The 20,244-nt window shown below is 36.2% G+C and overlaps 1 protein-coding gene across 1 annotated transcript; it reads right to left on the reverse strand.

The window, feature by feature from the left end:
* Positions 1–273: 273 nt before the first annotated feature.
* Positions 274–14,883, reverse strand: LOC116510631 (ubiquitin carboxyl-terminal hydrolase 12). Its single transcript, XM_032220252.1, has 9 exons — positions 14,623–14,883; positions 9,411–9,491; positions 8,495–8,708; positions 6,366–6,592; positions 5,016–5,092; positions 4,657–4,740; positions 4,232–4,429; positions 2,398–2,476; positions 274–2,111 (listed from the first exon to the last, which is right to left on the reverse strand). The coding sequence occupies exons 1-9, from the start codon at positions 14,668–14,670 to the stop codon at positions 2,010–2,012; spliced, it is 1,110 nt and encodes a 369-aa protein (XP_032076143.1). The 5' UTR covers positions 14,671–14,883; the 3' UTR covers positions 274–2,009.
* Positions 14,884–20,244: the final 5,361 nt, after the last annotated feature.

Here is a 20,244-nt window from a genome sequence, read left to right on the forward strand (position 1 = left end):
CTCTCTGGTGCAAAGCCAGCTTGCCCTCTTGTGGCACACCTTGGGAAACATGCAAACGTGTCCTATAACAGGGTTGATGCTTTGGCAAGCCAAACTACTATTCTGTAACAGCATTGTGGTCTCCTGGCTATTGTAACAATGCCATATGCTAACAACAAAACAAAAACACAACTCCACAACATGGCCAATATTTAGGGATTATAGTTGTTACATTCCAAAATATGTAGAAAGCAATAAATTATACTGATGTTTCCAACCAGACAAAGACAGTAATCCCGAATTCAAGTTTTATGCAGTTATAACATCCATAAATAGTCCAACAATATGTACTTTTATATAAATCACTTTTAAAAATGAATATTCATTCTCAGTGGAATCCCCCAGCAAGATGATAGAATAAATGAAACAAAGCTTTACATGTTTTAATAAAAAAATCTTTACAATTTAACATGATTTTTTTTCACATTAGTTAAATAACACAACCTACATTAAAAATCTGTTCAGTTTGATGATGTTAAATTCCTGAGCTAAACTGTATAGGTAAACTGAATGCATTAATTATAGCAGCAGACAAAAAGAGTTTCATACTAACACTGCCAGCAAAACAAAACTATGATGAAAAGGAAGGAGTGCCAAAATATGAAGGCACAATTGATCTAACTGGAAATATGCATTTAGCTTTATTTCATCAAATTACATTCAGCCACTGTCACTCAGACAACATATCAATGATGTAGAGATCCCTTGCTTTCAGGATCAAAATAACCAAATTTAAAATATTCTTTTTCTTAATTTTAAAATTTTAGTGGGTAAAACTTTCACAAGACTTTTGGGAGTTTTCAACTATCCATGTCCATTGCATTCACAGAAACTGAGATATCCTGAAGCTATTTTACATTTTAATTAATGCTACAATAAAGACCAAAATTACATATTTGCCATCCTGGTTCTATTAAGCATGGGCAATTTTGGCCTATTATTGCAGTCAGAGTGTTTAGAAGACTTAGAAAAGAAAAACTGGTACAGTAGACTACCTATACCATCTTAGCAATGATAAAACAGAAAATCTGTTTTACACCATCAGAGACACTTCAAATTTTTTAAATAACACACATGAAACATACAGCAAGAGACATTGGCTCCTTATTAAAGAAGCAAATTCCATACTTTCCCCTGGTTAGTTTAGGTTTTGAAAGTATATTTTCTGAGAAATCTTGTAGATGAACAATGTAAAAGAGTATTTAAATCCAATAAAATCTAATATACAAATCTAGGTTCCAAAAATTGTGGAAATATAAAACACAGAAACTCTAGAAGTTGCAGTAACACATAAATAAAAATAAAATTATAATTATAAATCAAGTTCTTCCCCATAGAAAGTTTAAAACTCAAAACTGTTCCCATAAAGGTACTTATTACTGTAATGTAAGCTTCTTACAAGAAGCAAAACACATTTGACTTCTTGGTTCCAGTCACAAAACCATATGCTATAAATTTATTCTGGCCAAGAAAGCAACTGTTAGGCTAATTCTCTATGTGTGCAAAAAAATCTCGAAACTGAATATAGGTAAAATCAAGATTAAGAATCATGTGCACTTTTAGTAATACCAAATAAATTAATGTGCCAAATTTATATTGCTTTGTTCCACTTGCATTCGATACAACACTGACAAGAAATCAAATATGCCAAAGATTATGAAAATATATCCACAAAATTGGACTTTTGATCAAGTCTGCTAGATGCAACTTTCTTGATGGGAAATTCTTACAAGAGTAGCTGATCTGTTTCTCCAGTGCATTTGTGATGCATCAGTCTTGTCCTTATGACCCCTGAGCAAATTCATGGAGCACAATATGAAGATTTTCAAAAGCCTCTCTGAATACCTGGGTTTGTCGCAGTACAAACCGCATTATCGTTCTTTTGTCTCTACTTTTACTGTCTTCTAATGAAGTCATTTTCATGTTATCCAGAAAAATGAGGCAGGAAGTAACTTTTTGCCTAGACACATTCAGTCCCGGGACTGATAGAAGAGAATATAACCAGATTCTGAGTTTTTTGAAATATCTGATGTCAACCCGTAGAAATCTTCAATAGCTTGGGCATCTATTTTCTGAAACAAAATAGAGGTGTATACATTTCTCAAAAACAATAATTTGCAATTTTGTAGCAAAACTATGACTCTAGCACCAGCATATTAAAATAATTGTCACTTGCAGCAACATATTTACTGAGAAAAACATGCACAATTATCTTTTTTGGGGGGTAAATAACAGATCTATATCAAAAGCAATTAAGTTGCTTCCAAATACTTCTAGTTTTAATCATCTAAAACCAAATAGCAAAAACATAAGTTTAATGAATACATTTTACAATCAATAAATCATAACAATTCTTACCTCTACAATGTCATCATCAAAGAGCAGCCAAAAATCATGACTTTTTACAATAGCAATATAGTGTCCTCTGTTAGGTCCACTGTGAAAAGAAAGTAATTAATAGTATGTCATCTTCAAATTCAATATTATGTGGGGGAGGGATTACATAAAATAATACTACAGAGAATCTTTGGTTAGCTTTATGGCTTTTTTCTATATGTTTAATATATAATCTTTATTGACTATTTTACTGAAGAAAAAAATGTGGCTCCATCCTGATGGATCATTCTACCACTGGAAGTAAAAATGGTTCCCACCCATTTAGAGTTCCGGAAGGATATCAAAACTTGCCTTTGCTGGTTGGCCTGGGGCCTAAGGGGGATGCTTACCACTGGAGATGGCTGACAGGGTAAGATCTTATCCCCGTCCATCTCGATTCTGGTTCCAGTATGGTTTGAAAATCATAATTTGTATAGTTTTAATCTTTTGATATCTTAATTTTTTTTAACTTATCTTGTAACTTATTCAAAAAGCTATCCAGAATTATCTTATACTGTAGGTTAGATGGGCTGATTAAAAATTTAATGAATATTTAATAATTTTCTTGTTATGGAAGATATAGAAAATTATAGGCCAGGATTGAACATCATTAGGTGAGAAACTCATGCTTCTCTTGTCCTGCTACACGCACCTCCATTTTAACTTCCGCTACCCATTTATCACCTTTCCCATATCCGTCCTCTGGACCATCCTGCACTCTACCACCTCCAATTGACCTTCGCCTTCTCTTTCCTCTGGTTGCCGAGTTGCACCAATGCTGGCTTTTTGCAAGGTGGCTGCAGGCCATGCAAGGTCTCAGGAAGGCCCTAGGCAGCTGCCTTGCTCATGACAGGCTGAATGCATCTCATTAGCAATAGGAGGAAGAACACAATGAAGGTCAGCTGGGAGCAGGAGAGGCCACAGGTACAGAGAGAGGTGGGCAGTAGGAAGAGTATTGCACAGATGATGAGGGTGCAGGGAAAACCAAAGAGCAATGAGGGTGGCAGGGGTATTGTAATCCAGGACAGTAAGGGCAGAGAACATAGGGCACTGGGGGCACACAGAGCAGGACAGCCAAAAAGGTAGAAATGGGCAGCGGAGATGTGTGTTGTTAGGTGAGGACTATTATATAAAAATGCTGCTGTATTCTATCTTAACAGCATGACTACTGCTTACTATTACTTTGAAGAGAAAATTTTTGAAGAAGAAATATAATTGGTTGCTATAACATAGGCAACCTGTGATGGTGAACCTATGGCACGCGTGCCACAGGTCAGCTCCAGCGCGTATGTGTGCACTGGCCAGCTGATTTTCAGCCTTCCGGAGGGCGGGGGAGGCCATTTTCGCCCTCCCCAGGCTTCAGGAAAGCCTCCGGAGCCTGTGGGTGGCGAAAAACAGGCCCAACAAACCTCCAGAGGCTTCAGTAAGGCCTGTGTGCATATCCGTGGGTGAGTGCGGGAGGGTTGTGCACGCATGCGCGGGGGAAGGCATTGCATTATAGGTGTGGGCATGCATACAGCCTTTTGGCACCCGAGCAGAAAAACGTTCACTATCACTGACCTATGTAATACATCAGCATTCCATATTATCCGGACGATATGGTAAATAAATCTGGATCACTCAAATAAGAATAAGGTGTGAGTTAAGAGGATAGAGTTACATGGATGTATTTCCTCATCTCATTTATATGCCTAGCACTAATGCCACTTTACATATGTAATCAATTTCAAACTTTATGTTTAGGACTTTTAGCATAAATGCATAGCACTGTTTTCCAAGAGGTTAACAAAAAACAGATTGTAATATATTTTATTACCTTCCACAGTGAACTACCACTGCCACAAGATCATACATTCTGTCAGGATTTGTGGCATCACCAGACGTATTAAATAGCCGAAGTTCTAAAGGAAATACTACCCTATAGGAGAGTTTTGTATATCGATGTAGCTGGTCCATGTATTTAAATCTTTTCAGATGAAGAGCAAGAATCATAGGCAGCTTTTTTACTTTCATTCTGAAACAAAATTAAACTGATTACCATATTTAATTAGATTTCAAAGTCTATTACCATATTTAATTAGATTTCAAAGTCTACAAAGTCATAAAAAATTAATAGAATTGTTATCAATCTTCATTTGCTGAAAGTTTAAGCCAGGCAATTACATAATGCAAAAACTCAAAATATGCAGTTAATTTATGTACATATATATTGCTAACGCTCAAAATAAATAACTATGGTACCTTTTGTGTGCTTCCTGTTTACTGCGACATTCTTCACAGTAATATTTATATTCACTGCACAAGGTTTCTGTGTTGCTAAAACCCCTAAAATGGGAATGTAAAAAAATCAATTTTTGAATAAATTATACTTAAAGTCCAACAACTATGAATTACTCACTGAAATATTTTTCATACTAAACTGTGCATGGCATATTTGAAACATATGCACTAAGTAGGCAAGTGTTCGAGTTCAATTAAGGAAGAATATAAAAAGTGTTATAAAGTTTATTAATCTAAAACTGGTCTAATAAAATCATTTTACTTAATTTTAAATTTATATGCTTATAAGGACAGAATCAGAGATAAGTTATTGCACGTACCTTAAACAATGTGTGATTGAAGTGTTTTGTTCCACATCAACAGAAAGATCTAAAAAATCTTCATCTTTGCTGCTTATCTGCATGTTAAAAATAATTGTATAATTATCTATTTATGTATATTTTTGAAGGACCTTAAAAACTAAAAATAAAGCAAAATAAAGCTTAAAGCAATAAGCTTTAAGAGCCAAGGTGGCGCAGTGGTTAAATGCAGCACTGCAGGCTACTGCTAGATCAGCAGGTCAGCGGTTCAAATCTCACCGGCTCAGGGTTGACTCAGCCTTCCATCCTTCTGAGGTGGGTAAAATGAGGACCCAGATTGTTGTTGGGGGCAATATGCTGACTCTCTGTAAACCGCTTAGAGAGGCCTGAAAGGCCTATGAAGCAGTATATAAGTCTACTGCTATTGCTATTGCTATAATGGTAATTAATAATGGTAACCAAACTTTTAACAAAATTCACTCTTCTTAGAGAAAAAATGCTATTATTTTCATCTCTCCATTTGTTAATATTCCACTATTAAAAGCACAGTAAATGCCAAATAATTTCAGGAATCTTCTCTTGATTTATCCTTTTACCTGAAAGAAATTGATTCACTTCTCTTGGCAATACAGTGGCATCTCGGTACTTATCAGTTCTGGGAGGCATGATAAGTACCAAACAATTGTTCCCCATAAGGAATAATATTTCCATACTCACTTTTTCTAAATGTCATCTGTTACCTAACTTTTTTATATTAAAATTTTAGTTTACATTACTATAAAATCCTTGCACACAAATAAACATCTGTGATTCAATTCTATTAAGTCAGGCTATGAAAAAAGGTTTATTGAAATCACACACAACTCAAATTCATATCAATATTTTTTACTCAGCTTTTGATCCACTATCAAAAACAATATTTTCTTTTTATATATTATCTGATCAGGCAGGGAGGATATGCTGTGAACTCTGTCAGCCAAATAATTCTGACTGGCAGGATCCAGGAAGAGAGACTTGTCTCCTGTTGCCCCTACCTCTGGAACATGCTCCCTGCCCAGAGGTCAGGCAGGCCTCCTCTCCCTTGGCCTTTTGGAAGGTAGTGAAAACATAGCTCTGAGGCCTTTCTTTGGGCCCAGAGATGAATACATAACCATGGGGCTGGTTAGCATTCCAAAAACTCTCTCCCACTTTTAATTATTTTTTAACATTGAATTTTAATCATCCTTGGCTCTTTTTAAATTTATATACTGTTTTTATGTTTCAATATTTTATTTGTACATCACCCAGAGTTCATCTGCAAGGGAGATGGCCAGTTTCAAAAATTGATAAATAAATACAGAAGATTAAGACAGATTTGTAGAAAATGCTTACAGTTTCACAGGTGAGACACCTTGTTTCATTGGTTAATGTTCCCTGGAAGATTTCATGAACCCATGTTGGATCTGGGGAATTATTGTTTTCGCTATCAATGCTGCCATTAGGTAGACGACCATTCTGTTTCTCCTGTTTTTTCTCTTCTTGCAAAATATCTGCCACTGTATTCAGTAAATAGTTCAAAAATTCATGTGCATCTTGCTGCATATAATTGTCGAACAGCTCTACAAAAAAAATTGATATGTTTAATCTACTTCTTGGATAGATACTGTAAATACATTTAAAAAGAAATTGCTGGGAATAAACAATATCAGAAAGCTATTATACACATCCTGCCTGGCCAACTTTCTTATACCATAGAACTCTCATATAGAGCAGAGAGTTGAGCTACCTAAGTTTTGAAGTTGAATTTTGTTCAACATTCAACTTCAGTCTCCCAACTTTATTTCATACATTTAGTGTGATCCAAAACACCCTAAAACCAACTGCAACAGGATGGAACATATATTCTGGACTCCAGTACTTTATATTATTTCAGGTGTGTTATTGGAAGTTGGTTCTATATATACTTAAATTTTCAAAAATGGGGGAGGGGTGTTATTTTTTTATCCCTGGCGTCTTTCTAGGAGCATATTGAAGAAGAATGAGAATATTTTTCAGACAACAAAAAAAGATATCTGCAGTACGCAAGCCTGCTTCCACCCAATAGTAGATATGATCTATTATTTAATATGATGCTCTGAAAAGACATGGCTGCTTTAAAGAGCTACAGATACATGCTTTCTTGGATTAAGTGCTCAAAGGACTTCTGGAAGCCAATCCAAAACAATGCACAGCCCCAATGCCTATGGGAATAGCCTATGAGAATAGTAATTTGTTTCAGTAATTGCCTGATGTTTTGCTCCTCACAATTGCTTAATAATTTTATCTGTAATTCACCTATGGGCTTGTCTTAACTAAGCAGACATTGAATCAAATTAATAAAATGGTATCCTTTAGGAATAAACAGATGTACCCCAGATATAAATGATTTGTTTAAAGGTTGGTCAAATGAAATAATAATGAGTTTCTTATTCCATGCAAAACATCTTCACAATGCAATTGTATTTGAGGAGCAACAATAAATCAAAGAGACAAATAGGTCTCCATCCTAGTAGGACTGAAGAATTTCACTAAAGGAAAAAGTTGCAAATGTATAAAATAAATAAGCATGGTATCTTTCTGAATCAGTTTAACAAATGCTCAATTTCAGTTGTAGAGTTATTTTTAAAAATTAGAGAATTTATACTTTATGCTTGGCAACATATCATTTCATGTTCTCCCTCCTGCTTAATAATATTTGTGTAAAGCTGAGGGAGAGGTCATCTGGAGATCGGCAAGCTAAAAACACAGTTTCATTTCATTTTCATTTCAGTTAGAATAAACTGAATAGGTGCCTGAAATTAAGAGATAACAGACGTTCTTTGAATGAATTATCCCATGATAGTGTCTCACTTGTATTGGATAGAGTACCTAGTCTAGTGAGCTAGTTGTGCATTCTTAAGGGAGAGAGTAACCTATATCTGTGAACAATTATTTTCAATAAGTTATTCAGAGGGCTATTGTGATCACATTTTACTAATAGGAAAAATCTTCAGTTTTACAAATCCATTTCTAAACTCTATTCAAAACATTGGTGTTTACAGTAAATCATAATAACTTTGGCTTCCTTAGGGATTTTCAACATGTCATCTTCTGTGTTACCATTTAGATACCAAGCTAAGACTGGTTTGGTTTACCAGAATGTTTTTATTTTATTAGTTGTGCTAATCAAATTCAATTATTTTGTAGTCTTATCAAAATTTTACTGACTGCTATTTTACTAAAACTATGTCTTCAGGCATTTTCAACCTTTCTTCCATCAGATGCTATCAAGCACTATCTTATTTGTTTAAAATAAACGTGTTTTAAGGAAGATTGGACTTAGAAAGAAAAGAATAGGACTTTTATGACAAAATTGTAAAGGTTTGGATTTTGAAGATCAGTCCAAGTAAGAATACTGGGAATAAATCAATGGAGAGAAATGCCCATTTTATGATTAAATTAGTTAAAGGCAAAGTCTTCACAACAACAAAATAAAATTTTACCATTCTCTTTTCGTAGTCTTGTTATGAACTTTTTAGGAGGTATCACTCCTACTTTCTTCTTCTGGGTGGCTATACTGTGGAAGAGGTCAGCTAAGCAGGTGAGAAGACTCTCTTTTTTTCTGGGCTGACTCTTGTATGCCAAGACTTTCTCTCGAAATGGTCGACAGAAATAAAGTGCCTGAAGAACTGAATTACAGTAGCATGTATTTCCAAACTAGAAGACAAATTGTCAATTAAGTTAAATAAGTAAGCAAATGGCATGCAGAAAGAAATTTGTTAAAAGCATATTATGATTTCTGGATTCTGAAGAATAACATAATCCATGAATCAGGGATAAATATAATGGCCAGCAATCATGCACTTGTTTACTGACACCTGGGTTATATTTTACTTATATTTTATATAATGCTTTTATATTTCTACAATTGATTTGCCAAGTAATTCTGAAAATTCCACCATAAAAGTAGATAATTTTCTTAAAATCTTTGATATCCAACATGTGCATGCTGGTATAATACTATACCATACTACATTAATATTTTGTACATGAACAAAACCAAAATATACCCAATATGTTCCTGAAATAGCTAGATAATTTGTCTATAATTTCTACTTTCCTTAAGGATTCTCCAATTTACTTGGTAGAAATTATACTGTTCTGAAAAGCATTACCTTAGCATATTAATTAGGGTTACAGTTATGAATAATTTGTGACTTATATCAAGATGCATTTGCATTAAACATTGTTCATTACATTGAATTAATTAAAATTAATTTTAAAACATTATAGTCACTTTTATTATTATTTTCTCAAAACTATCAATCTCTAATGTACTGGCAAACCCTTTTTCAACAACTTTCTTATTTTACATTATTAATTCCACTTTTTTCTAAGCAAGCAAAATATGAAACTTACATTTACTAAACCAAAATAATGTTCATTGACTGGGAATTGTTCTGGACCAATTTCTTTCTCTAAGGCTGAGGCATTAGCGCCCTAAGAGGGAAAAAAATAGTATTTACGAGCAATTATTTTCTGGCACACACTGACTATAAAAGTTAAGTAGTTTATTGAAGAAAGAACTAAATAAATTGTGGGAAGAAATAATAATGGTATAATTTATAATATTTTGTGATATAAAATTTCAAGCAAATTTGATTAATAAATAATAAAGCTCATGGTATACCAAATAGGAAATTAGGAAATTAGACTGGCCTGGCCATTGTTCCCAACTTAATTTTTCCTATAATACTAAGACAAACCCATACACTGTTAATATTAGATATGGTAGAAAGAATATTCATCCATGTAATAAGCATTTATGTGTATATAGGTAGAAGAGTCTTATACCAGGCATCTTTAATTATGGTTAATGTTACTATTGTAAACTTATGATTTTTCCAATCAGCTATATACCTAACATTAATAAGACTACATGATTACATGTTTTTCTAAAATAAAAAGTTCAAAACAGATTATAGAACTGAAAGATAAAAATTCGGACACAAGGGTAAAAAAACACTAGAAAAAAATTATGGAATTGTATTTAGTACATAATGCAGCTGATATGGATAACATAATTTATACCACAAGTTATTTTCAGTTATACATGTATAAAGAAAAATGAAACTACAAATTATACAAAGTATGAATTTTTAGATTAAATAAATAAAAAGAATCCAAAGGTAATGTTTAAATTAATAAAAATATTTCAAATTGTTGTTTTGAACTTTTTTTCTAACGTGTGCTTGCACACATGTATCATTCTTGCACTAATGTTTCGGGATAGAACGTAAGATATCAGTCTATTTCTAAAAAAGAAATATTGTTCTAAAATTATTTCTGATACCAGAAATTTCTTGCCACAGTTGTTAAGTGAATCACTGCAGTTGTTAATTTAGTAACATGATTGTTACGTGACTCTTGCTTCTCCATTGACTTTGTTTGTCAGAAGGCTACAAAAGGTGATCACACCAGGGCACTGCAACCATCATAAATATGAATCAATTGCCAAGTGTCTGATTTTTGATCACATGACCATGGGGCTGCTCAAGTATGAAAAACAGTCATGTCACTTTTTTCAGTGCTGTTGTAACTTTCACTAAATGTAAGTCAAGGACTATCTGTATTAGAAGAATAAAGACAAGATTTGTAAAAGAGCAGATGAGTAGTTTTAGCAAAACACTCAACAAGGTCTCACTTGATATTCTACTAGAGAAGGTGACAAATGTGGATTCCCATGATGTGGGAAACATCATGGGAAATGTCAGAGCTTGTAGGACCTGAATCAATGAGGAGGCCAAAAATACGATAATAAATTTTGCAGTGAGAAGGAGAGATAGCTAACATTTTAGAGGACAGCATTAATAAGTTGTAACGCTAGACAAAAACCTGAAAGATAAATTTTAACAGCAACAAATGCGAAGTTCATCTGGGTAGGGCAAATCAAAGACGTAAGTACAGGATGAGAAGGGCACATCTGAAGTGTATATGCAGAAAAAAAATGTGGGCACCTTTAGTGGATCACAACCTGAACATGAACCAACATTGTGACTCAAATGTAAAATAAGCAAAATCCTCAACTGCATCAACAGGTACTGAATCAAGACCAATAGAAGCCATTCCTTTTCTTCATTTTGTATTAGTCAGACCGCTCCTACAAATACTGGATTCAATATGGGATTCAATTCCAGGCACTATATTTTCAGAAGGACATCAATAACCTAGATTATGTCTAGATGAGACCAATCACTATGATAAGGGACTAGAAAGAAAAACTGTTAAAGGTATTGGTTGTGTTTAGCCTGAAGAAGCGGAGAGGGGGGTGAAACATGATAAGGGCAGCCCTTGTTCAGTGACCACTTTTCCAGTTACCATTTGGAGTAAGGACAGTGCTGAACGAGGGAACTTACAATGTTTCTCATAGTTGCAGCTGTCACAGCATCCCCATGGTAACGTGACTGCGATTTGGGCACTTGGCAACCAGCTTGCAATTGCAACAGCCAGAGAATTCTGCAGTCAAGTGATCACCAATTGCAACCTTCACTGCTGGCTTCTAACAAGTAAAGCCAATGGGGAAGCCAAGAGGAGATGGAAAATGGCAATGGTGTGACTAGAGGATGATGCAACAGTGTAGGATTTGCTTAAAGGTGGCAATTGGAACCCTAGCCCTTACTCCAAGTGACACACATAATTTGGAAATTATTCTTCTATTAACCCAGGCTAGAACTACATTTTTTGGGTAGCCTTACCACATTATTACCATATTTTTGGCTCTCAATCAACTACTTAATGTTATTACTAAGTCAACTAGTCCATCCTATACTTCATTGTTTTCTACTTGGAAAAAGTTGTAATGGTATATGGTAAATTTCATTATGAGCCACGGTGGTGCAGTGGTTAGAATGCAGAGTACTGCAGGCTACTTCTGCTGATTGCTGGCTGCCTGCAATTTGGCAATTCAAATCTCACCAGGCTCAAGGTTGACTCAGCCTTCCAGCCTTCCAAGATGGGTAAAATGAGGACCCAAATTGCTGGGGGCAGTATGGTGACTCTATAAACCGTACACTCAAAATGTATCTTTGTGGAAACTCAATTAAGATAACTTTATTTTTATTAAACATATGTAACCATATTGACATGTTCTATTGTTCTCCATTTTTCCTAATTGGAATTCTTGGCAATTATGTGCTATTGGTTATATCTACATATCCATATACATTCATCTTCACCAATTTTTGGACAGCCAATAGGAAGGCTTTTATTTATTTTTTTCCATTTACAGGTTCTTATTTTAACCAAAAATAGTTAACTCTTATGTTGAAATAAATCTTCTTAGGGATTTCCTACCTAAACGTTTTCACCAATCTACTATTATTGTTTTCTCGTGATCTCATTCTCTGGAACTTGCCTTTTAAAATATTATTAGTCTTTGCTTATTCAACAGGAAACAATCATTCAATTCCTATTTGGCAATCAGCAGCTCTCTACTTACAATCCACAGCTATTCAAGAAAATCACCTTTTCACAGTTCCTCACAGCTCAGCACATAATCTATCAGAGCACATAATGGCTTTTTGCTGTCCCTAACTTCTGTTTTTCTTGTTACTTCACTTGACAAGCACTTGTTACGGTAGTTATCCTTGTCTTCTTGGTTACTTACCAAGCATTTTTGGTATTATATTTATTTTATGTAATAACTAGTCAGAATCCCTTCTTGTTGACTATTAAGATTACATATAATTCAGAAAAGTGATAATTCAATATAACAATTTACACTTTGATCTGGGTAGCTGGCTTGAGAATACCAATTTTCATACACTATTGCTAACTAATCTGGGAAAGTTAGTGTCAACAAAAATGATTATTTCATTTATGTTTTGGAAAAGTAATCTAAATGAAGGAAACACAACCTACAAACTTTATACATCCTATTTCTACTACTTGGAATCTATCTAGGGTATGCGATTTGTCAGTCTTTTTTTTTTTTTGCATTGGGGAGATTTAAAGGGCAGAATGAACAAGAGAAATTAATTTGTCTGAGAAATAGGGGACTGTAAGGTAAATGTATTATGAATCAATTAGACCTAGATAATAATTTACAAACTTCTGTAAAATAATAACTATTTTGTTTCCTGAGGAAAAGGAGCTTTTAACTTGGCTTCACAAAGAACCTTTGCATTATGCTGAAAGAAGAAACAAGTATAATGGCTCTAAAAATCTCCATACTTATTTTAAACTACACTGCCAAAGAGCAAAGTATAAAATTAAAAAAAACACAATCAGCACACCCAAAGGGGTATATAATGTCTATTTCTCTTCTAAATCATATTTCATAAGAAGGTCTGCTACTAGAGGCTTTGACGTGATTAAGATACTTTTAAAAAATTACAGACTGGCTAAAAATCCAAACGCAGTATATATAAACATAAAAACACTTCACTGTTCTGCTGCACTACTAAACCATTTTCAACGAGTTCAGACAGATCCCAACATCATTCGTGTTAAAAACTCCATATTGCAACATGACCCCTCTATCTGTGTACTAAATTTGTTCTACTTAAACTTCTCCTTTCACCACACCCACCACCTCCATTTTTTCCCCCTTTCCTCAAGTTTTTTCTGTTTTTGTGTCATTCCTGCCTCTTCACCCTCTCCAGAGCTTTGAGCAAAATTAACATCTGGCTCTCCTGGGAAATGTTCTTGATAATTTGCAAGGCATCAACAAGTTATTTTTTTCTCCCACCAAATTTCAATGCAAAGTTATTCCTCTCCCCCCTTGTTGTTGTTGTTAGTTGCGAAGTCCTGTCCAACCAATCATGACCCCATGGACACCATTCCTCCAGGCCTTCCTGTCCTCTACCATCCTCTGGAGCCATTTAAGTCCACACCGACTGCTTCAGTGACTCCATCCAGCCATTTCATTCTCTGTTGTCCCCTTCTTCTTTTGCCCTCAATCTTTTCCAGCATGAGGCTCTTCTCCATGAGTCCTTCCTTCTCATCAGGTGGCCAAAGTATTTGAGTTTCATCTTCAGGATTTGGCCTTCTAAAGAGCAGGCAGTGTTGATCTCCTCTAGGACTGACCGGTTTGATCGCCTTGCAGTCCAAGGCGATCAAGTCCAAGTCCCCCCCCCCCCTCTTTGGCTAAAACCGACTTTGCTGAGGAAATGTAGAAAGATTTGCGCCGCACCAAATTGCAGGCTTAGATTTCTTTAGGTAGAAGCCTTTTTTGCCCCAAGATCAGGGATTGCATCCCACCAAATATCACTGCACGCCTCTTTCGAGATGGCCTTCTATTAAGTCCTAGCGTGCCTTTTTTGAGAGGCATGTATATATGTAAGTCTGGTCTGATTCCATGGGCTTTACTTGGGAGTAAATAGGCACGAGGAGGACACAAGTCTCCCGTTTCTGGAAGAAACCCTCTCGGGGGAAAAGGGGACCCCCAACGTCCCCCCTATCCCCTTGACACACACACACCCGTCCTTCCCAATGGAGCGTAAGGCACACCTTCGCCCGGGCTCCGCCCAGATTCCCCGACCCGGCGGCCCTCCTCTCACCCGGCCGCGGCGCCTGGGCCCCAAAGGGCGAGCGAACGGGTGTCGGGGGCACCGCTTCCCCTCACACTCACCATGGTACAGATGGAGGCTATTTTGGAGACTGTCATTAGGATTTCCATCCGCGCAGCGCCATCTTCTTCCACCCAATCACAACGTCGAGCCGAGCCCGGCCGGGGGGAGTCCCGCCTGAGGAGGAGGAAGGAAGAGGGCAGCCCGGCGGCGCCACCCTCAAGCAGCTTACAGCGGAACCCAACCAGGGCTCCGCCCCGCCTAAACGAAACGGCCCCGTCAACACCTCCGGCCCGTCGAAAAGGCGAGGGCGGCAACGCGCTGCTCTACGTCCTGCCCTCGGGAACCAACCGTCCCCCTCCCCGCTTTCGCTTCGGGCAGGATCCACGCGCGCGCCCGCGCGCGCACCACCACACCACACACACGCGCGCGCGCCGCTGCGCGGACCGGCCCTTCTTCCGCCCACACATGCGCGCGCGCCCCTGGTCGCCTCGCTCTGCGGGCCGTTCCCTGTTTCGCCGGAACCTCGAGCTCAACCAATCGGGTTTCGCTATTCCAACGCTGTCCCTGTCCGGCCTTGCTATTCTAAGGTCTTAGAGATGCTCGGTTCCAAGCTGTTGCTGCTGGGTCTTATTTTAAATGTCAACGGGGGTGCCGAAACACCCGGGGTCCCGCCTCGAGCCGTGCTCAAACTTGCTTGGGGACGTGGGGTGTAAAAGCCATGATTTATGGCTTAGTAGGCTTTAGGTTAATCCTCTTACCGTGGCGTAGTAGCATGGTGGAATATCACAGCCAATAAAATCCTCACAAGGATTCACTGCTATCAGTCGAAGGTTTATTGGTCCGTTTAACTTTGACTTTAGTCCCCCCCGTGTGTGGGATTTCTTGCAATATAATAGAATAACAGTTGGAAGGGACCTTGGAGGTCTTCTAGTCCAACCCCTTGCCCAGGCAGGAAACCCTACACCGCTTCAGACAAATGGATATCCAACATCTTAAAAACTTCCAGTGAGCATTCATAACTTCTGGAGGCAAGTTGTTCCACTGATTAATTGTTCTGTCAAGAAAATCCTCCTTAGTTCTAAGTTGCTTCTCTCCTTGATTAGTTTCCACCCATTGCTTCTGGTTCTACCCTCAGGTGCTTTGGAGAATAGCTTGTCTCCCTCTTCTTTGTGGCAGCCCCTGAGATATCAGAACACTGCTATCATGTCTCCCCTAGTCCTTCTTTTCATTAAACTAGAAATACCCAGTTCCTGCAACCATTCATGTTTTAGCCTCCAGTGCCCTAATCCTGGTTTCTCTTCTCTGCACTCTTTCTAGAGTCTTGAGTCTTTTTTTTTACATTGTGGTGATCAAAACTGAATGCAGTGTTCCAAATGTGGCCTTACCAAGGCATTATAAAGTGGTATTAACACTTCACGTGATCTTAATTCTATCTCTCTGTTTCTATCCCTCTGCAATAGGTTTGCACTCTTGAAGTATAATTGCAAGTCGTTTAAGTTAGTTTAATTGTGGTTTAATCTTATATCTTATACAAACTGGCACAATATATTCCACCGGTTTCATCAGATCTACTGATTAATTAAACAGGATAGCCTATATCAATATATGCATATCCTTATAGAAGACAGATTTTTGGGTGACAGAAATGATAGCCTCAGGTACTCCAAAGTCTAACAATATGAAAGAATTTAAATGACATTTATACCACCTGTGTTTATACCTACTGACACATTAAATCTAGTACATAATACAAAATAGAGAATCCCAACTTATTTAAATTTTCTTCTATTTTATTTTTATGATTGTTCGCTATCCAATAACCCAGGTTTGGGAAGAGTGTCTATACAAATTGAATGAATAAAAAACTTGTCAAATAATTATCACCAATGTTTAAATGATAATAGAATAAGGCAACAACAGGCAGTTCTCTCTGAAGATTTGGAACATTTATATAGATGTAAATGCTGTCTTCCTACTGCACTTCTACCGGTTTTTTCATTTTCACTACCGCAGTTTTTCATTTTCCCTCTGTTCTCAAGCTGTTTTGACTATTGTTCATATCCTCTAATATAGAGTAATGGTTGCTTATTATGTCAACACTTTGAAAACAAACTTTTGTGTATACAGCAGAACATAAGGTCCTAATGGAAAGACTGTAGAAACGCTATAAATTTTAAAAAGCAGAAGTTAGTGCTGTGGGGGTGGGGCAAGTGCAAATAACTTGGGAAGAACCGAGACTGAGACATTAAAGGTGGCAATGAATCAGGTAATGCTGTCCAGCTCTGAATATAGCAAAAAATGGCAAAATAATTCTTAAAATTATCTTCATTTTATGTGTTATAGTGCATTGCAGGTATAATTAAAATGTGAACAGGTAAGCCATTGAGATTAACAGCCATTGACAGCCCTATTCCTCCTATGTTTGTTTCATCTTCTTTAAGGCTTTCCACAAGCAATCTATGGTTTTGCACTTGCTTAATTCCCATATCACAGGACCCTTATTTTCATTTCCCAACTCTCAAAAACATCATCACTGACCTTAAAATGAAAACACCACATGAGGTAATGAATTATCCTCTCAGCTCACCAAGAAAGCAAATTCAAAGACAGTGAACCAGTGGCATTTCCACATTCTTACTTAATGGTGGAGGTGAATACTTATAATTAAAAATTTTCAATAGGGAGGGAGGTGGAAAAATCAGTTGCTCCCCTATTCAATCTAAAACAGCTGAGATTATTTTTCAATAGTTTAATATGTGGGAATAAAGGCAGCCTCGAGGATCACATCATAAGAAAATGACCTATCCAAAGCCATTTCTCAATAAATTGCAGCTAAATTAATAAATAAATCAGCTCAGCTGCCATAGACATTAACATGGGATTGGATGGATAGGATTTATTTATTTATATTTCATAATAGGGGCATTTCGATGACAACAAAGTTGTTTTCCAGTGTTAATATATAATTGTGAATATTGCTGACTGAAAACAGCAAAACAAAGGAGATACTTTGGTTGAGTGACAAGATGGAGGACAAATTGCAAAGTTTTCTTAAATGTCTTTGGAATAACTAACAAGGATTGAGGTCATTTGCCCATACAATCATCAGGTGTCAACTCAAATTGATAACACCTAATGTAAAGCACTAAGGATTATTTAAATTTATTTGGAAGTATCAGTAATTGAATATAACTATTGCAACTAATGTTATTTTAATTTATATTGCTCCTTACACCGTAGATGTCCTCTAAGCAAAACATGTACTGAATTATATAGTCATGTATTTTTCTTTATGTGTTATTTTAATTTCTTTGGAATATACAATAGGATTATGCTATATATTCAGTAAAATTTGCTACTTGGATACAAAGCTGATGTTTGGCATAATTTTTCCTGTAACACAAAACATGTTAATTAGAAAGAGCTTGTTCTTTGCTGATTATTCTGCCATTATTATGTTTATGCTACAATAAATGTTTTAAGCAATGCTGTCTTCCTTATCAAGAAAAGTGGAAGCTGTAATTTTGATTGGCTTCCTTTCTCACTATATTATACTATACTATTTCCTTTCCAAAAAAAATCTGTGGTTTTGTTTCTAATTAATTGCAGATGGTCAACTAATTTAAACTTCCCATCTGGCTTTATCCAAGGATAAAAATCTGTATTGGTTATGAATACACCCTGATGAACAGATTCCATCTGTTTGAATCTTCTTTATATATCTGTATCAGAAATGCTACTGTTAAATTAAATGAAAGACCACCAAAACACTGATTGGAAGGAATCAAGTATTCCTTTTGCAAATTCTTATTTATACGAAAGAGTTCTCTAAAATATTGGAAGGTTATTAACATGTTTTTTCTAGCATTTTAAGCGTTTTGGAATTGAAAGATATGTAGCCTTTTTGGCTTTTAGTATACAATGCTTGAATGAAGTAATAAGTTCTCCTTCCTAAATAATGTATGTAATACAAATATATATTCCTTTTATTTTTCTACAGAATGAAAACCATTGGCAAAATTGAGATGTTATTCAATTGTAAAGGCAATGAACTTGATATAAACTAATGTGAATTTTCCAAAATCATATGAACACTGAGTTTAGTCAGATGAAGCTGTTAACATTTATTAAATATCTTAATATTAGACATGGAAAGAATACTGTAAACTATATATTCCCATGTACAAAGAACTGGGAGAAAGCTTCTTTGGATAATATATCCTTTTGCTTAATTACATAAAGAGAATTAAATCAGAACTACAATTAATTTTTCAAGGCAATGTCAATATTTCAAGGCAATGAGTGAATTGTAGGCTGCTACAACATGGCCTGTTTTGTTTCAACTTCCTATGTGTTGCATTTTTAAACATGATCTATAATTTAGCATTATATATTTATGTGCATAATAGCTTTCATTAATAAGATGAGAAATGAACAAAATCTTAATAAGTTACTTACATTTGTAAGTTTGCAAAATGCAATGATGTTGTTAGCATCCATTTTGGTGTGTATGTGTATGAAATATATGAGACGCATTTACAAATACAAATTTGAAATATTGTCCTCTGCTTAATTTTGAAAAGACAAGTCTCCCGATATTATTTTTCAACTAGAAGCCCAATCAGAATATCAAATTATTTGAAATTATTTAGCATCTATCTAAACACTATATCTACGGCTAAATCTTAATTGAATTTCTGATCAACCTTGCTGTAAAATCTGCCCAGTGGATTCAAATCACTCTAACCCATTGTTTGTCTATTAAGACATGGAAGTCTGATTCAATGTAATCTGAAGCCATGGTTTACAAATTACAGTGGTTGACTTATGCTAAACCAAAAATAAATGTACATTAAAATCTCATATATTGTGTGAATTGAGGAAAATCTCCAACTTTCAATTCCTAAAATCCCATACTATATATTATATTAAGCTGGATTCACATATCAGAGTAAACCATATTTGATTTTGGCATAGCATATTGCATGAATCGAAACATTGCGATTTGCATGCCCTGACTTAAAACTATCCTAAAGGTGCTTTTGGAAAGGCAACTGAACTGTTTTTTTTCTTGAAAATGTTTCTTTTCTCATCCTAGAAGTTTCTACAGTTCTGACTGAATTGTGGGGTGGGGGAGAAGTGGAAGGGTTTATATTTTTTGCAATCATCTTGTTAGCTCTCTGAAAGTAGTTCAGGCCACTTGGCCTCTGTATTTGTACTTATCTGTATTTGCACTCTGATTCAGATGACCCTGAGGCAGAGGTGGTATTCAGCAGATTCTGACCAGTTCTGGAGAACCGCTAGCAGAAATTTTGAGTAGTCCAGAGAACCAGCAAATACCACCTCTGACTGGCCCCACCCCCATCTATTCTCTGCCTCCTGAGTCCCACCTGATTGGGAGGGAATGGGGATTTTGCAGTAACCTCCCCCTGGAGTGGGGTGGGAATTGAGATTTTACAGTATCCTTCTCCCACACCCGCCAAGCCATAACATGTCCACCAAGCCACACCCACAGAACCGGTAGCAAAACTTTTTGAAACCCACCACTGCCCTGAAGGTACGGATAAACCCCCAAGGGGCTTCAACGACTCTCAGAGATCTAACAAGGATATGATTGCAAAAAATGCAAATCTTTTCATTCCCCCCATTCAGTCAGAACTGTTCTTGGATGAGAAGTGAAA

Source organism: Thamnophis elegans, chromosome 6 (genome assembly GCF_009769535.1).
Source record: "Thamnophis elegans isolate rThaEle1 chromosome 6, rThaEle1.pri, whole genome shotgun sequence".
Classification (NCBI taxonomy): Eukaryota; Metazoa; Chordata; class Lepidosauria; order Squamata; family Colubridae; genus Thamnophis; species Thamnophis elegans.